Below are 17,719 nucleotides of genomic sequence, written 5' to 3' on the forward strand. Positions count from 1 at the left end.
CAACCGAAACTCTGCACCCATTTTATAAAATACACTATAACTTCTCATTCCCCTCTCCTCCCAGTCCCCAGCAACTACTATTCTACCTTTTATCTTTGCAAACTGGACAACTCTAGGAATAAATGGAGAACACATTAAATGAGTTGTTTTGCAAGCTAAAACATTTCCCAAAACATATTTCAACAATGCTACAAGGTACAGCTTTTTTAACAAAAGTGTTCCTAAACATTAGTGTTTGAGATATTTTTTAAAATTTCCTGGTTAAATAATTATAAATTTGAAGTAACATTTTGTGCTCAAAAGTGCCAGTGATAATTAGATTACTTGCATTCTGGCCAATACACACTCGTTATTCTGGCTTTGTAAACCCATCATTTAAACTTAAAATGTACAAGCAGCATGGTTCCCTTCCTTCCATTCTTATTGATCATGCTATAATAACATTTCCAAATAGTCAAACATACTCCTAACTGGCTGAAAGATATCTGGTTCCTGAATATGGTAAGGAAAAAGACCAAAATCACCAAGGAAACCTGAGTCTGATAATTGAAAACATTCTTTTGTTTGCTCAAGTGGTCCTCACAATGACAGGAGAATAATGCATGTGCTGTTAGTAAAACTCAAAAACAATGAATGATGAGATCATAAAACAGCCTTGATTCTTGAGATTACAAGAGATTCAGAGACTACTCTAGGCCAGTTCCTTAAGTCCATTTAATTTAAACCATCATGAACACGATTATCTACCTCAATATAATACATTTCCCAGGTCAATTTGGCACAAGGGTGACTGCACGCATGCTAAGTCACTTCGGTGGTGTCCAACACTGTGCAACCTTATAGACTATAGCCCATCAGGCTCCTCTGTCCAGGGGATTCTTCAGGCAAGAATATGGGAGTGGGTGCCATGCCCTTCTCCAGGGGATCTTTCCAATCCAGGGATAGAACCCATATCTCTTACATTTCCGGCATTGCCAGGCAGGTTCTTTACCACCTAGCCCCACCTGGGAAGGCCAAGAGTGATTGAGGCAGAGCTATAAGGAGAAAATGCAACCTACTAGTACTACCTATTACTACTAGCATGCACTCATCTCTGTCTCAAAACTATATTCCTATGTACTTTTGCATAAGTTCAAATGTTTCAGAGGAAGATGCTAGATTATTTGCAGCTACTGAGCTCTAGAAGACACAGTCAGCTCTGTGTTTTTTCACTGTCTACCAAAATTATTCCTGACACTGCTGAAATCAGCTAGAGACAGAATATACACAAATCAGTGAATATATTTTATGTGTTCTATACATTCTTTAATGAAATTGTTTATTAAGCGCCACAACAGCTACAATGTTTTAAAATTGTTAAATAGTTTAAAATTTAAATGTTCACAATTGTTTACAGTTTAAATGTTTAAAAGTGTTAAATGTACACACTTCTAAGTTAAATGATTTCAAAATCAATTTAAAGAAAATTCTGAATATAATGCTGTTATTTTTAATAAGTCAACCTAAGTATAAAAACTCAGCTTAATGATAAAAACTCAAAGTCAAAATTTACACTTTTTCATATTTTCAGTATCTAGCTAGAGCCTGAGTACATAACAATGAATGCTAAGAATGACTGAAAATACAAATTAGGTATCAATAATGACCTGTTTTTAATTGGCTCATTTATATAATAATCAGATAATCTGTGTTTATTAGTGCCAGATTTTAACAGTTGCATTTGGTAAGGGCATATTATTAATGCTTCAGTCCTGGTGCTAATAAAGGCTGAAACCCTTAGGGCTCACTTCCAACTCCACTAACCCCACACCACACTCCTGCTTTCTGTGAGGGCTATAGAGATAACATCTCTCTCTTTGCAATTTCTTCTCTTTCCACTCACCCACCCAAACATTTGTTGCTGTCTGCATTTAATTAAATTGGAGACCAATCAGTGAGGCATAAGGAGAAGTACACAGGAAAACTTGACAGTTCCATCTCGGCTTTATCACTCACTGAACCCTAAAAGATGATGCTGTTAAAGCTTCCACTTTTTCTTCCATAAAAGAGATGAAAATATATATTTCTCTAGCACAGTTATGAGGATGATACACAATGAATTCAAAATTTATCGAGGAATATTTTAAAAAATAGTAACTATTCTTATTAAAAAGTTGAAAAAATATAATTATCTAATTGTAGGTGTTTAGTTAAATCAATTACAACCATGAGATAGTACTCATGGAGCCCTGCAAGACTCATGTTATAAAAAATATTTAATAGCAGTTTAAAATGCTCCTAATATCTTATTATATTTCAAAGAATAGATAGCAAAAAAATATATACAATGTGATAAAAATTTTACAAAAGTATGCATTGAAAAAAATAAATTATTTTTTGTGATATACAAAAATGAAACATCAGTTCTTAGAATGATGACTCTGGATATACTTTCCTATATTTTCAGAAATTTCTACAAAAACTTTAAACCTCAGAAAACTAGGATTAATTAGTGACTATTATCATTTCACAACAAATAATGTGATGTATAAGTTTATTAAAAGGTAACTAGTTATTATTTTATAATTAAAATGATAAGACAAAATATAAACATTCCCATGTGAAGCAATACATTGACATAATTTGCATTAAGAAGCTGTGAATGAATGCCTTCCTAAGAGAAATTATTGATTAAAATATGGATTAGAGTAGAATTTAGTAGATAAAAACACAATGTGAGAACTTATAACTAAATGGTAATAACACATTAGACCTTTTCAATTTAAGATTTTATACATCCTGTCCTTTTATTGGAGCCCCATAATAATTCTTTCCTCTTCATGAATCACAGTTTTGTCATGGCAAAGGGGCTTGTGTAACTCAATGAAGCAATGAGCCATGCTGTGCAGGGCCACTCGAGGCATGGTTCATAGTTCATGGTCAGTGTGGTCAATGGAGAAGGAATGACAAGTGGTGGTTTAGTTACTAAGTCGTGTCTGACTCTTTTGGACTCCATTGGCTGTAGCTCACCAGGCCACCCTGTCCATCGGATTTTCCACTCAAGAATACTGGAGTGGATTGCCATTTCCCTCTCCAAGGAGTCTTCTCCTCCCAGGGATCAAACCTGGGTCTCCCGCACTGCAGGGAGATTCTCTACCAACTGAGCCACCAGAAAATGGCAGACCACTCCAGTATTCTTGCCACAGGAACCCCACAAACAGTGTGATAAGGCAAAAAGATATCACACTGGAGGATGAGCCTCCCAGGTCAGAAGGTGTCCAGTGAGCTACTAGGGAAAGGCAAAGGGCAATTACTAATAGCTCCAGAAAGAATGAAGAGGCAGGGCCAAAGTAGAAATGATGCACAGTTGTGAATGTGTCTGGTGGTGAAAGTAAAGTCCAATGCTATAAAGAACAATATTGCATAGGAACCAGGAATGTTAGGTCTATCAATCAAAGTAAATTGGATGTGGTCAAGCAGGAGATGGGAAGAGTGAACATCAATATCTTAGGAATCAGTGAACTAATATGGATGGGAATGGATGAATTTAATTCAGATGACCATTATCTTTATAATGTGTCCAAGAATTCTTCAGAAGAAATAGATCCCCTCATAGTCAACATAAGCATCTGAAATGCAGTACTTGGGTGCAGTTTCAAAAATGACAGAATGATCTCAGTTCATTTCCAGCACAAATCATTGAAAATCACAATAATCAAAGTCTATGATCCAACCACTGATGCTGAAGAAGCAGCAGTTGAATGGTTCTATGAAGACCTAGAAGACCTTCTGTCACTAAAACAAAAAAGAGATGTCTTTTTCATCAAACAAGATTGGAATACAAATATAAGCAGTCAAGAGATACCTGAAGTAACAGGCAAGTTTGGCTTTGGAGTACAAAATGAAGCAGGGCAAAGGCTAACAGAGTTTTGTTAAGATAACATGCTAGTCATAGCAAACATCCTCTTCCAACAACACAAGAGACAACTCTACACATGCTATGCTATGCTAAGTCACTTCAGTCGTGTCTGACTCTGTGTGACCCCATAGACGGTAGCCTACCAGGTTCCCCATCCTTGGGATTCTCCAGGCAAGAACACTGGAGTGGGTTGCCATTTCCTTCTCCAATGCATGAAAGTGAAAAGTGAAAGTGAAGTCACTCAGTCATATCCGACTCTTAGCGACCCCATGAACTGCAGCCTACCAGGCTCCTCCGTCCATGGGATTTTCCAGGCAAGAGGACATCAGCAAATGGTCAATACTGAAATCAGACTGATTATATTCTTTCCAGCCGAAGATGGAAAAGCTCTACATTGTCAGCAAAAACAAGGCCTGGAGCAGACTGTGGCTCAGATCATAAGCTCCTTATTACAAAATTCAGGCTTAAATTGAAGAAAGTAGGGAAAACCACTAGGCCACTCAGGTGTGACCTAAATCAAATCCCTTATGATTACACAGTGGAAATGATGAATAGATTCAAGGGATTAGATCTGGCAGACTGTGCCTGAAGAATTTCAGTTCGTAGTACTGTACAGAAGACAGTAACCAACACCATCCTAAAGAAAAAGAAATGCAAGAAAATAAAGTGGTGTCTGAGGAAGCTTTACGCATAGCTGAAGAAAGAAAAGAAGCAAAAAGCAAGGGAGAAAGGGAAAGATATACCCAGCTGAACATAGAGTTGGAGCATAGCAAGGAGAGTTAAGAATGCCTTCTTAACTAAATGCTGTAAAGGAGTAGAAGAAGACAATAGAATGGGCAAGACTAGATATATCTTCAAGAAAATGGGAGATAACAAGGGAACATTTCACACAAAGATGTGTAAAATAAAGGATAAAAATGGCAAGGACCTAACAGAACAGAAGAGATTAAAAAGAGGTGGCAAGGATACATAGAAGAACTACACAAATTGCCTGGTTGGATGAATCACAAGCTGGAATCAAGATTGCCAGGAGAAATATCAATAAATTCAGATATGCAGATGATACCACTCTAATGGCAGAAAGGAAAGAGGAACTAAAGAGCCTCTTTATGAAAGTGAAAGAGGAGAGTGAAAAAGCTGGCTTAAAACTCAACATTCAAAAAACTAAGATCATGGCATCCAGTCCCATCACTTCATGGCAAGTAGAAGGGGGAAAACTGGCAGCAGTGACAGATTTTATTATCTTGGGCCACAGAGTCACTGCGGATGGTGACTGTAGCCATGAAATTAAAAGATGCTTGCTCCTTGGAAGAAAAGCTATGACAAATCTTGACAGCATGTTGAAAAGCAAAGACATCACTTTGCCAACAAAGTTGCAAAGTTCCGTATTGTCAATGCTATAGTCTTTCTAGTAGTCATGTACAGATGTGAGAGCTGGACCATAAAGAGGTCTGAGAGTTGAAGAAGTGATGCCTTTGAATTGTGGTGCTGGAGAAGACCCTTGATCATCCCTTGGACTGCAAGGAGGTCAGACCAGTCAATCCCAAAGGATAGCAACCCTGATTATTCACTAGAAGGACTGCTGCTGAAGTTGAATCATCAATACTTTGGCCACCTGATTCAAAGAGCTGACTCACTGGAAAAGACCCTGATACGGGAAAGATTGAAGGTAAAGGAGAAGGGGGCAACAGAACATGAGATGGCGAGATACTATCACGGACTCAAAGGACATGAATCTGATCAAACTCTGGGAGATAGTGAAGGACAGGGAAGCCTGGCGAGCTATAGTTGACGGGGTCGAAAAGAGTTGAAAATGACCTAGTGACTGAACAACAATAACAACAAAAATTATTTGACAATAGTGGGCATTATCTCATTTTTACAGATGAACACTAAAGATCAAAGATGTTTGGTAATTTGTCCAAGTTCATATACTTAATAAACAGTAGCTTAAAATGTTCAATCCAAGTAACTCAATTTAAATTCAAAGCTTATTTAAGTTTATTCCATATGTAAATTAATATTTACATGACAAATTACAGTACTGAGATTGTAGAAGAATACTCCTTATGAGTGGGACAAACTGAATTAAAGAGCCATCAAATAAAAGTTGGGAAAGTGGAATAAACTCAACCCATATCACAAAATATTTGATCACCAACTGAACTCAAGGCCTAAGAGTCATCATTGTTCTCTAGATGACTTAGGCAATAGTCTTAACTCAAGAACTTAAAGAAACAAAAGATATAAGATGTTTCTGTTAGCTACTAGAAGGAACAGAAATGATTTAGTCAGTTTTCTAGGAAATAGTGACACTAGTCAAGCCATTCATCAAATAGTGAGATCAAGCTTAGGTCCAGTCTTAGAATAGCAGGATGGAAGAGAGGAAATGTAGCCCAAGAACCAGAGTATGGATCAGCCTAACAACTGATCAATGCCAAGAAAATAAAAAAAGATAAAAGGAAGCAAATAGGAGCAGAAAAAGAATCTTTAGGAACTAAAAGAGATTAGTTTTGTCAGAAGGAATGGTAAAGATGGACTCTAAAGAGTCAGGAAGAACTGGAGACTGGTCAGAGAACAAGTTTTTGGCAGTGGGCAGGAAAGATCATTGCCAATACAAGATGGAAATTACAAGCCCAGGTTGGGTTGCTGACCAGAACTATAACCTAAGGCCCCAAAGTTCTCCATCAAAAAGGTAAAGTTTGGAAATATATAAACAGAATAAATTCAAACTCAACATTCAGAAAACTAAGATTATGGCATCTAGTCCCATCACTTCATGGCAAATGGATGGGGAAAATATGGAAACAGTGACAGACTTTATTTTCTTGGGTTCCAAAATCACTGCAGACAGTGACTGCAGCCATGAAATTAAAAGATGCTTGCTCCTTGGAAGAAAAGCTACGACAAACCGAGGCAGTGTTATTAAAATTTAGCAGAGACATGACTTTGCTGACAAAAGTCCATATAATCAATGTTATGGTTTTTCTAGTAGTCATGTATCAATGTGAGGGTCTGACCATAAAGAAAGCTGGGCACCAAGGAACTGATGCTTTCCAATTGTGGTGCTGGAGAAGACTCTTGAGAGTCCCTTGGACAGCAAAGAGATCAAACCAGTCAATCCTAAAGGAAACCAATGCTGAATATTCATTGGAAGGATTGATGCTGAAGCTCCAATACTTTGGCCAACTGATGCAAAGAGTCAACAAACTGCAAACGACCCTGATGCTGGGAAGATTGAAGGCAAGAAGAGAAGGTGGCGACAGAGGAAGAGATGGTTGGATGGCATCATCACCTCAATGGATATGAGTCTGAGCAAACTCCAAGAGATAGTGAAGACACGGGAAAGCCTGGCATGCTGCAGTCCACAGGGTCACAAAGAGTCAGACATAACTGAGTGAACTACAACAACAATTTGAGTATCTTTATTGTTACATCAGATGTTTTCTCATCAGTTTTTACTTTTTGAAGCATTTAAGGGATTTTTGCCTTATGGAGGCAGAAATAGTAGAAAAACTACTCATCTCTGTTTAAGTATCTCTAAAATAGCCACAGGAAGAGAAAGGGAAAGAGAAGACAAACAAAATATAGAGAATTGTTAGGGTAGTTGTGAAAGATGATCTTTCACTTGATTATTTTCTGCACATGGATAGCAGAAGTGAGTTCTGAGTTATTTAGATGCTCCTGATGGAGCTGACTGTAGTTTTACTTCAAGAGAAAGCAGCTCAGCCAACAGGGCAAATCATGGAACCTGAAAATATTACAGAAATAATTAGTGTTCTTCATCATCTTTCTGACCTTTATTCTCACAATCTGTGCTCAGTGGTCCCCTCCACATTCCCACAACAGGTGTGGGTGTTCCCTTTACCAGTTCTGGTCATCCTATTTACTGCATGTGACTATTTATGTAAGTTTACCCACCTAGGCTGTGAATTCCTTGTTTATGTCATACTTGTTTAATCCATGGCATGATGCTTGGCCTACAGTGAGTATTTGCTGTACGTGTGTGAAATATGAGTGATGAATGAACTTTATATGTACGAGGAGCAGGCAATTTATAGGGATGCAATAACTCACTCATAAAAGACAGCTGGGGAAGTATAAAGAAACAGGATAAATGGGAGATTTTAAAAATTAGGGATGACTTATTGATAATGAGCATTCCCAAATGGAGGGTGAGGAGCACAAGGAGCCAACTCCATTGACACCAATTATGCCTATCCTTATATAAGGTTTGGTAAGTTTCCAATTAAGGGTACAACGACTAGAGCAGTAGAAGAACACAGGAAGATAATGTGAGAAGAAGAAAGTAGTTTGTGACATTATGTTCCCATATGTTTCATTATAGGCAAGTACCTATTCCCCTAAAGTTAACCTGACCAAAGAGCTGAACTATCACTGTGAATAGTTACAACCCCATGGACTGTAGCCAGCCAGCCTCCTCTGTCCACGGGATTCCCCAGGCAAGAATACTGGAGTGGGTTGCCATGCCCTCCTCCAAAGGATCTTCCCGATCCAGGGATCAAACCCACATCTCACGTCTCCTGCAGTGGCAGGTGGGTTATTACTAGCACCACCTGGGAAGCCCTACACAAAATAAGCCCAACAAATAAATAGTAGCAATAATACTTCACTGCAAAACCCAAATATGTGCATTATATATTGCAGAATATAAACTATACCTGAGATCTTCGATTTCTTTAATATAATTATGAATCATATTACTAATCTCCTCATTCCCTTCACCTGCAAGAAAAAATAAGGAAAGGGGGAAAGAATAAACCTGGAGATTGACATTGACATATATACATACACTGCTATATTTAAAAACAGATAATAAGAACCTACTGTATAGCACAAGGAATTCTACTCAGTTCTCTGTAATGACCTATACAGGAAAAAAAATCTGAAAATGAGTGAATATATGTATATGTGTAGCATTCACTTTTCTGTACAGCAGAAACACAACATCATAAACCAACTATATGCTCCAATAAAAGTTAATAAAAAAAAAGGAATTTCCTTTAAAATTCAACAGAAAAGAGTAAGAGAAAAACAAGGTTATGGAAACAAACAATAATGCTTTGAAACATAATTTAAACAGCAAATTTCCTGCCCTTAATTCCATGAGCAGAAAGATAATATGATGAAGCAAAGACACATTTCATTTCTATAAGAATGCATTATTTACAAATTAAACATTAACTTTAAATTTTGATATTTGGCAAAACCAATACAATATTGTAAAGTTTAAAAATAAAATAAAATTTAGATCATACACCATGACCAAGTGGGCTTTATCCCAGGGATGCAAGGATTCTTCAATATCCGCAAATCAATCAATGTAATACACCACATTAACAAATTGAAAAATAAAAACCATATGATTATCTCAATAGATGCAGAGAAAGCCTTTGACAAAATTCAACATCCATTTATGATCAAAACTCTCCAGAAAGCAGGAATAGAAGGAACATACCTCAACATAATCAAAGCTATATATGACAAACCCACAGCAAACATTATCCTCAATGGTGAAAAATTGAAAGCATTTCCTCTAAAGTCAGGAACAAGACAAGGGTGCCCACTTTCACCATTACTATTCAACATAGTTTTGGAAGTTTTGGCCACAGCAATCAGAGCAGAAAAAGAAATAAAAGGAATCCAAATTGGAAAAGAAGAAGTAAAGCTCTCACTGTTTGCAGATGACATGATCCTCTACATGGAAAACCCTAAAGACTCCACCAGAAAATTACTAGAACTAATCAATGACTATAGTAAAGTTGCAGGATATAAAATCAACACACAGAAATCCCTTGCATTCCTATACACTAATAATGAGAAAACAGAAAGAGAAATTAAGGAAACAATTCCATTCACCATTGCAACGGAAAGAATAAAATACTTAGGAATATATCTACCTAAAGAATCTAAAGACCTATATATAGAAAACTATAAAACACTGGTGAAAGAAATCAAAGAGGACACTAACAGATGGAGAAATATACCATGTTCATGGATTGGAAGAATCAATGTAGTGAAAATGAGTATACTACCCAAAGCAATCTATAGATTCAATGCAATCCCTATCAAGCTACCAACAGCATTCTTCACAGAGCTAGAACAAATAATTTCACAATTTGTATGGAAAAACAAAAAACCTCGAATAGCCAAAGCGATCTTGAGAAAGAAGAATGGAACTGGAGGAATCAACCTACCTGACTTCAGGCTCTACTACAAAGCCACAGTTATCAAGACAGTATGGTACTGGCACAAAGACAGAAATATAGATCAATGGAACAAAATAGAAAGCCCAGAGATAAATCCACGCACATATGGACACCTTATCTTCGACAAAGGAGGCAAGAATATACAATGGATTAAAGACAATCTCTTTAACAAGTGGTGCTAGGAACTCTGGTCAACCACTTGTAAAAGAATGAAACTAGAACACTTTCTAACACCATACACAAAAATAAACTCAAAATGGATTAAAGATCTAAACGTAAGACCAGAAACTATAAAACTCCTAGAGGAGAACATAGGCAAAACACTCTGTGACATACATCACAGCAGGATCCTCTATGACCCACCTCCCAGAATATTGGAAATAAAAGCAAAAATAAACAAATGGGACCTAATTAACCTTAAAAGCTTCTGCACATCAAAGGAAACTATTAGCAAGGTGAAAAGACAGCCTTCAGAATGGGAGAAGATAATAGCAAATGAAGCAACTGACAAACAACTAATCTCGAGAATATACAAGCAACTCCTACAGCTCAACTCCAGAAAAATAAATGACCCAATCAAAAATGGGCCAAAGAACTAAATAGACATTTCTCCAAAGAAGACATACAGATGGCTAACAAACACATGAAAAGATGCTCAACATCACTCATTATCAGAGAAATGCAAATCAAAACCACTATGAGGTACCATTTCACACCAGTCAGAATGGCTGCGATCCAAAAGTCTACAAGTAATAAATGCTGGAGAGGGTGTGGAGAAAAGGGAACCCTCTTACACTGTTGGTGGGAATGCAAACTAGTACAGCCACTATGGAGAACAGTGTGGAGATTCCTTAAAAAACTGGAAATAGACCTGCCTTATGATCCAGCAATCCCACTGCTGGGCATACACACTGAGAAAACCAGAAGGGAAAGAGACACGAGTACCCCAATGTTCATCACAGCACTGTTTATAATAGCCAGGACATGGAAGCAACCTAGATGTCCATCAGCAGATGAATGGATAAGAAAGCTGTGGTACATATACACAATGGAGTATTATTCAGCCATTAAAAAGAATACATTTGAATCAGTTCTAATGAGGTGGATGAAACTGGAGCCTATTATACAGAGTGAAGTAAGCCAGAAAGAAAAACACCAATACAGTATACTAACGCATATATATGGAATTTAGAAAGATGGTAACAATAACCCTGTGTACGAGACAGCAAAAGAGACATTGATGTATAGAACAGTCTTATGGACTCTGTGGGAGAGGGAGAGGGTGGGAAGATTTGGGAGAATGGCATTGAAACATGTAAAATATCATGTATGAAATGAGTTGCCAGTCCAGGTTCGATGCACGATACTGGATGCTTGGGGCTGGTGCACTGGGACGACCCAGAGGGATGGAATGGGGAGGGAGGAGGGAGGAGGGTTCAGGATGGGGAACACATGTAAACCTGTGGCGGATTCATTTTGATATTTGGCAAATCTAATACAGTTATGTAAAGTTTAAAAATAAAATAAAATTTAAAAAAAAAATAAATAAAATAAAATAAAATAAAATTTAAAAAAAAATAAATAAATTACAGAAACTGACATTTTAACTTCAACTATTTCATGAAATTAAAAACCGTGAAGAATATTTCCTGCCCTCCAAAAGTAATCCCTCACTCATTCCACAGCCCACACACATACCTGCTCTGACAAGAACTTGGTTGGCCTGATCACTAACAAGCTGTGTGATTCTGGTCCTCAGTGCATCAACTGTCTCTTGCATGGCTTTAATTCTTACACGCAGGTTGTTATTTTCAGTCTGTAGCATTGCATTCTCATGAAACATGTCATTGATGCTTTCCACACCCTCTTCATCAATTATTCTTTTGCCCTAGAAAAGAAAAGTTATTTCCTTGTGGGTTGAGATGTTCTAACTACACAAGAGTCTTGTTAAAGGATATGCGGGACTGTATAATTCTACAACCAGGGGCCCTTTTGCCTTAACAGCCTCAAGGCAAGAGTTCCTTTTCCCTCTACTACATCACTTCGTTGAGCATGTCACTAAAGAATTTGATTGAGAAAGTAGTCTTTTGAAACAAGAGGCTGATCAAGTTGTTAGACTGAATATTATTAAAGGCTACCCACAAAGAAAACTATAGAATTCTACCCCTAAAAGGAAAGATGTCACCATTATGACAAGAGACTCCAGAGACATATGTGAGAGCCATCACAAAAAGGTATCACTGAGTACACAAAATGCAAAATCAAAATCATTAACTTACTGTTTTATACTCCATAAGTTCCATCTGAAGTCGTGTGATCTCACTACGGAGTGCATTGATCTGCTGACTAGCTCTGTCCTGATTGACCATCACTTTGTTCTTGATATTTCTAGCTCGATTGGCATATTTCAGGGTATTTAAAGTTTCCATAAAATCTCTGTCTGAAGGGCTGACACATGCTATCATGATTGTTTGGCTGAAAGACACACAAAAAAATAATTACGTTTACAGATAAAAGCAAATAAAATGCTGAAATAATCATTTTAAATACCTGTCTTTTGAATAATATCTACTCTTCAAGATACCAAAAGATTGATATTACCAAACATAAAAATAAAAGCAAATTTTAAAGCCTCAATGCTACCTTAAGGAAAAAGATTTTTTTATATTGTCCCTTTTTGACACCTAATACCTTGAGAAAGCAAAAGTGCATACATTTATTTCTCATCTCTTTACAAAAAAATTTTGAAGCAATATACACAGAATAAATTCTAAAATTTAATCTACCTATGAAATGTTGAAATTCAAAACCCATTGCTTTCATTATGTGCTTAATATTTCAGGATTTAAATTTTTTTTTTAATAACTTGCATCCTGATCTTTTTCTTAGCAAAATATTTCACACAAAATTCTATCACCTGCTGAAGAAAAGTACTTAGTATACCCATATGTTTCACAATATGAAATACCATTTGTGATTGAGTGGTCAAAGTTCCAGAATTTCTGGTTAGATTACACAGGAAAAATGTGAAAGATTATTTTACAGTCATGATGAATTGCTTTATCAATCAAAGAAGAGGATAATAAAATCCTTATGGCTAAGAAATTTCTGTCAATGAATCAGACGTGGAAATTCTAATAGGCACTTAGTGATAGTGAAGTCGCTCAGTCGTGTCCAACTCTTTGCAACCCCATGGACTGTAGCCTACCAGGCTCCTCTGTCCATGCGATTTTCCAGGCAATAGTCCTGGAGTGGGTTGCCATTTCCTTCTCCAGATACGCTTTACCATCTGAGCCACCAGGGAAGTCACTGGTGTAACAGGCACTTATATACTAACAATTAAGGATGTAATTTACCCAGGCTGGCCTGCAATGGGATTGGGCTTCCCTGGTGGTCAGATGGTCAAGAATCTGCCTGCAATCTAGGAGACCTGGATTCAATCCCTGGGTTGGGAAGATCCCCTAGAGAAGGGAACGGCTACCCACTCCATTATTCTTGCCTGGAGAATTTCATGAACAGGGGAGAATGGGATTAGAAGAAAGGAGTTACCACCCACACAGTTGGCTCAGATGATAAAGTGTCTGCCTACAATGCAGGAGACCTGGGTTCGATCCCTGGGTCGGGAAGATCCTCTGGAGAAGAAAATGCCAACCCTCTCCAGTATTCTCGCCTGGAAAATCCCATGGATGGAGGAGCCTGGTAAGCTACAGTCCGTGGGGTCACAAAGAGTCAGACACGACTGAGCGACTTCACTTTACTTTACCTAGGAAATGGGTGAGGAACATCTGAGATTCTTTAGCTGTAGCTTAGATAAACCTCAAGAGGAATTCAAAATCCTTAGTGCAAATATCTTAGTTTATTACAGGGCAAGCAAACTCTCAGAAGTACTGAAGTATTCAAAAGTATTGACACTGGTAAGGGGAAGATGTTTACTATCTCTTCTTTGTTACAAAACAAAGCTATACTATAAAGTAAAGAAATAAACACAGTAAAAGGTTACAATTTCGCAAACTTTAATAATTTATATTTGGCTTAAAAAACAAAAATTTTTGTCCAGTTACAGTAAGATTCAGATTGATATTGAAAGTCGAATGAAAATATAGAACAGAAGAAATATGGACAAATGAAAGCAATACAAAGGATATGCTAGAAGACAGATGAGTCAAGACAATGCCAATATTACAAAACAAGCAATATAAAAAGGATACTGTTAAATTCTATAAAACAAAACATTATTTCCAAATCCACCCAACCTCAGCCCAAATAAATTCAACATTATCAAAATTCTTTGAATAATAGTTGTTCAAAGAGAAAATCAACAAATTTAATTACTGGATTGTTTTACAGGATCAGTTTGTATGTAATGTTGAACTATGCGAAGACTGAATTTAAATGCAAAAAATGTTTTCACTTTTAAAGCCAACATGCTGATGTTTATAAGAGGAATGCATTACCAAAGAATACATTTAGCTAATGAAATGTATCAGGATGATGCAAAGTACAGAAGACGAGGAATATCAGCGATTCTGGAAAAGTTAATAACCAGCAAACACCCTATATTTCATTCAATTATTTCATTCAATTAATATTTTTAAAGTTTTCTAAAAATGTAAAAAAATGTTCAATTTTTAGGAGACTTGTAAAAACATTAATAATATTTAACTTATTTTTTTAATTTCATAGAAGATAGCATTTTTCAACAAAATTTTTCTAAGCATCAAGTATGTGCCAAGCACTCAAAACTGAAACTCTGTATAGTAGAGAGAATGTATGCCAAGGATTTCATGTGCCAAGTGACTGAATAAATTACTGAATAAATTAAGAATAAATTACTTAATCTCTCTGAATTTTCTTATCTATAAAATAGGAATAACAATACCTACCTCAAGAGATGTTACAAGAAATATGTGAAATGACATGCAAAAGCACTCATGCACTCGACGCACTTAATAATTATTGGTTCCTCATTAATTTATTTGATAATAAACAATTCTTATAAATCACTTTTCAAACATTTTAAAAATAATGAACAATTGAAATCCAGGAATATGGAGGATAAACACTTCTACATACCTATTGCCCCCAAGAGAATCCTGTAGTAGTCTTGTCAGCTTAGAATCTCTATAGGGAACATGAGTGGCCCTCTTGCTCTTGTCTCCCAATGCACTTATTACATTGCCAAGTGCCAACTAAAAGGTAGAAAGAGAGAGAGGAAAATGATAAAAATGTACTAATTATAACATTTAAAAATAATGAAATCTTATAGAAAATAATACGAAGACATGGCAGAATTGAGACCACTTCTGTTTGGTTTTACTTTATATTTGTATTTTGAAATAAGAAGTAAACTTGAAGCTTTCTATATAACTACTAAAAAACTGACACCAATCAAAATTTAGTGCTATATAAATATCTATAACTCACAAATACTAAAACATCTGAAGAGAATTTCTTTAGAAATAGGAAAGTTGTAAGATTGATGACTTCTAAACCATTCTTAGAATTATCAGAGCATCATGAAGTGTCTCTTACAAAACTGCCAATTCATGTTGCAAATTCTTCTCTTCAGCTCAATGAAGAAATAAATTGCTAGTTTAACAATTTCATGGAAGTTTCTGGTACTATAGCTTCCTTATATGAAAACAAAATTTCTTTTAACCACAATAAACATATCAGTATGGTATCTCTGAATAAAGTATTATTAAGTACAGCAGCACTTAGAAATTCAATGAATCTATGTACTAAGCATCCAATATTTAAGAAATTAAATCAAATTGTAGAACTCTTTAGTCCCTCCTCCTGCCACCCACTTCTACTTTTCCTAGTCACTGAACTAGCACCTACAGCCTAAGCGTTTTCCTAAATGCTTGCCATACTCGCCTATAACTATATTTTTGTTAGAGCCAATGGATGCTGCAGAGAGTGCATCAGCATCACACTGTGTCTTAGTTCCCCTTTTCTACAGTCTGCAATTTTAGCCACTGGTCACACTGAACCTCTACCACACGTCTGAACATGTTTCAATAGCCTGAACAAGAAAACTGAGCAATGGCTTTTGTCTTTTCCAAATAGCACAAATGTAAATACCATACCATGATTTTATATCTTAAGAAATTCAAAACAATACACAAAGTCCAGGATCCTGCTCACTCACTCCTCTGACCACAATATTCAACCGTATGGTAGAAGCATCAGGATGCATGGTTGGGAAGACTGGCTCTCTCTAATCAGTCTCAGTTGATAATTCCCCCACAGAAGAGTTATAATCATGTAACAGCAAATATTGGGCAATGACCAAAAAAAAGGACCATATGCTTGGATTCCCTGCTCTAGGAAGAAAGGGAGAGAGGCAAAGCAGAAAACACCTGTTCTGATGCTGTCAGCATCACAGAAATTTACAATGCCATTACTTTTAAGCAGGAACAAAGAACCACTTTTATAATGAAATCAATAAGAAAAAAGATTACATAAAAATTTGGTTCAAAACATTTTCTTTCAGATAATAGAAACTTTAGGCTAACTCCAACACAAGATGTTTTCCAATCAATCAAAAACAGGGTTTTAAAGTTAATTCCTAAAATGAGAAAAGTTATCATTTTGAAATAATTGTTATTAAATAACATGTTATTATAATTTCCAAAATAAAGTCTGTCATAAAAATCTTAGCATAAAACTACTTTAAAGGTCATCCCATATAATATTTAATATTGAGTATATTTTTAAATTTGAGAATTTAAAAATCATTTCTATTATATATATACATATCTTATACACACATCATAAAACTTAATCCAATTAATTTTTCACACTTGAAGAAAACTTACAATGTGAAAAGGAGAAAAAAGTTGACAGCCTGACATCAAAATTCAATGCATTACTATAAGTTTACAGTAACTTTCATTTCTCGGCTCAGTGTATGAAGGATTTCACTTGGGTATTATATATTATAAAATGGAAAAGGATAATAAAATAACTCTGATATATTCCCAGCACAAAGTCTTAGTCTTACAAGTCCACAGTTGATGGAAATGCCTTCTTTTGCTCTCTCGCCTGTAGCTCCAGTACGCTTTAGTCTTTCTGAACCTGCCAGATCAACAAAATGGAACTTTGCAGTCAGAGTTTCAAATTCATTCATCTGTGATGATTCAGAAATCACTTTATTATCAGTTGCACTTTCCTGTAATTGAGGAAAATAATTGAAAATACCTTATTAATGTGACACTAAATATCCTTCAACCCCATCTTGCCTTCATTATTCATATAGCCAAGTATAGGCCTGTAGTCAAATAAATATAAGCACAAAAATGCCTGTTGCAACTAGAAGCTTAGACAAAGTTCGATCAAAGAGAGCTATCAACTGAGGCTTTGCTTATATTGAAGAGAAATTTGTAGCATAGAGCCCTCAAAAACGAAGGGTCTCAAGTAACTAATCCATCACCATACTTTCTGGCTACTGCAGACATACAGTCAATTTTTAATTTCAAAATTTTATATGGCTGGCCAGCTTTAGCTTAAATAAATCCAGGGACATCTCATTAGGAAAAGGAATGATTAAACAAACTAAATTTGACACAAATATTCTCTTAATACT

At 36.1% G+C, this 17,719-nt stretch overlaps 1 protein-coding gene across 18 annotated transcripts in view; it reads right to left on the reverse strand.

Annotated features, from left to right (window-relative positions):
* Positions 1-17,719, reverse strand: part of KIF21A (kinesin family member 21A) — a 188,382-nt gene that overhangs the window by 55,513 nt on the left and 115,150 nt on the right. For all 18 annotated transcript variants that reach the window (XM_044941631.2, XM_044941630.2, XM_044941628.2 and 15 more), the window contains exons 6-10: positions 17,138-17,305; positions 15,202-15,317; positions 12,408-12,603; positions 11,827-12,016; positions 8,581-8,644 (exon numbers count right to left, since the gene is read on the reverse strand). In XM_044941631.2, coding sequence (XP_044797566.2) covers positions 8,581-8,644; positions 11,827-12,016; positions 12,408-12,603; positions 15,202-15,317; positions 17,138-17,305 — 734 coding nt within the window. The remainder of the gene's footprint in view (positions 1-8,580; positions 8,645-11,826; positions 12,017-12,407; positions 12,604-15,201; positions 15,318-17,137; positions 17,306-17,719) is intronic.

The sequence above is a fragment of the Bubalus bubalis genome, chromosome 4 (assembly GCF_019923935.1).
Source record: "Bubalus bubalis isolate 160015118507 breed Murrah chromosome 4, NDDB_SH_1, whole genome shotgun sequence".
Taxonomy (NCBI): domain Eukaryota; kingdom Metazoa; phylum Chordata; class Mammalia; order Artiodactyla; family Bovidae; genus Bubalus; species Bubalus bubalis.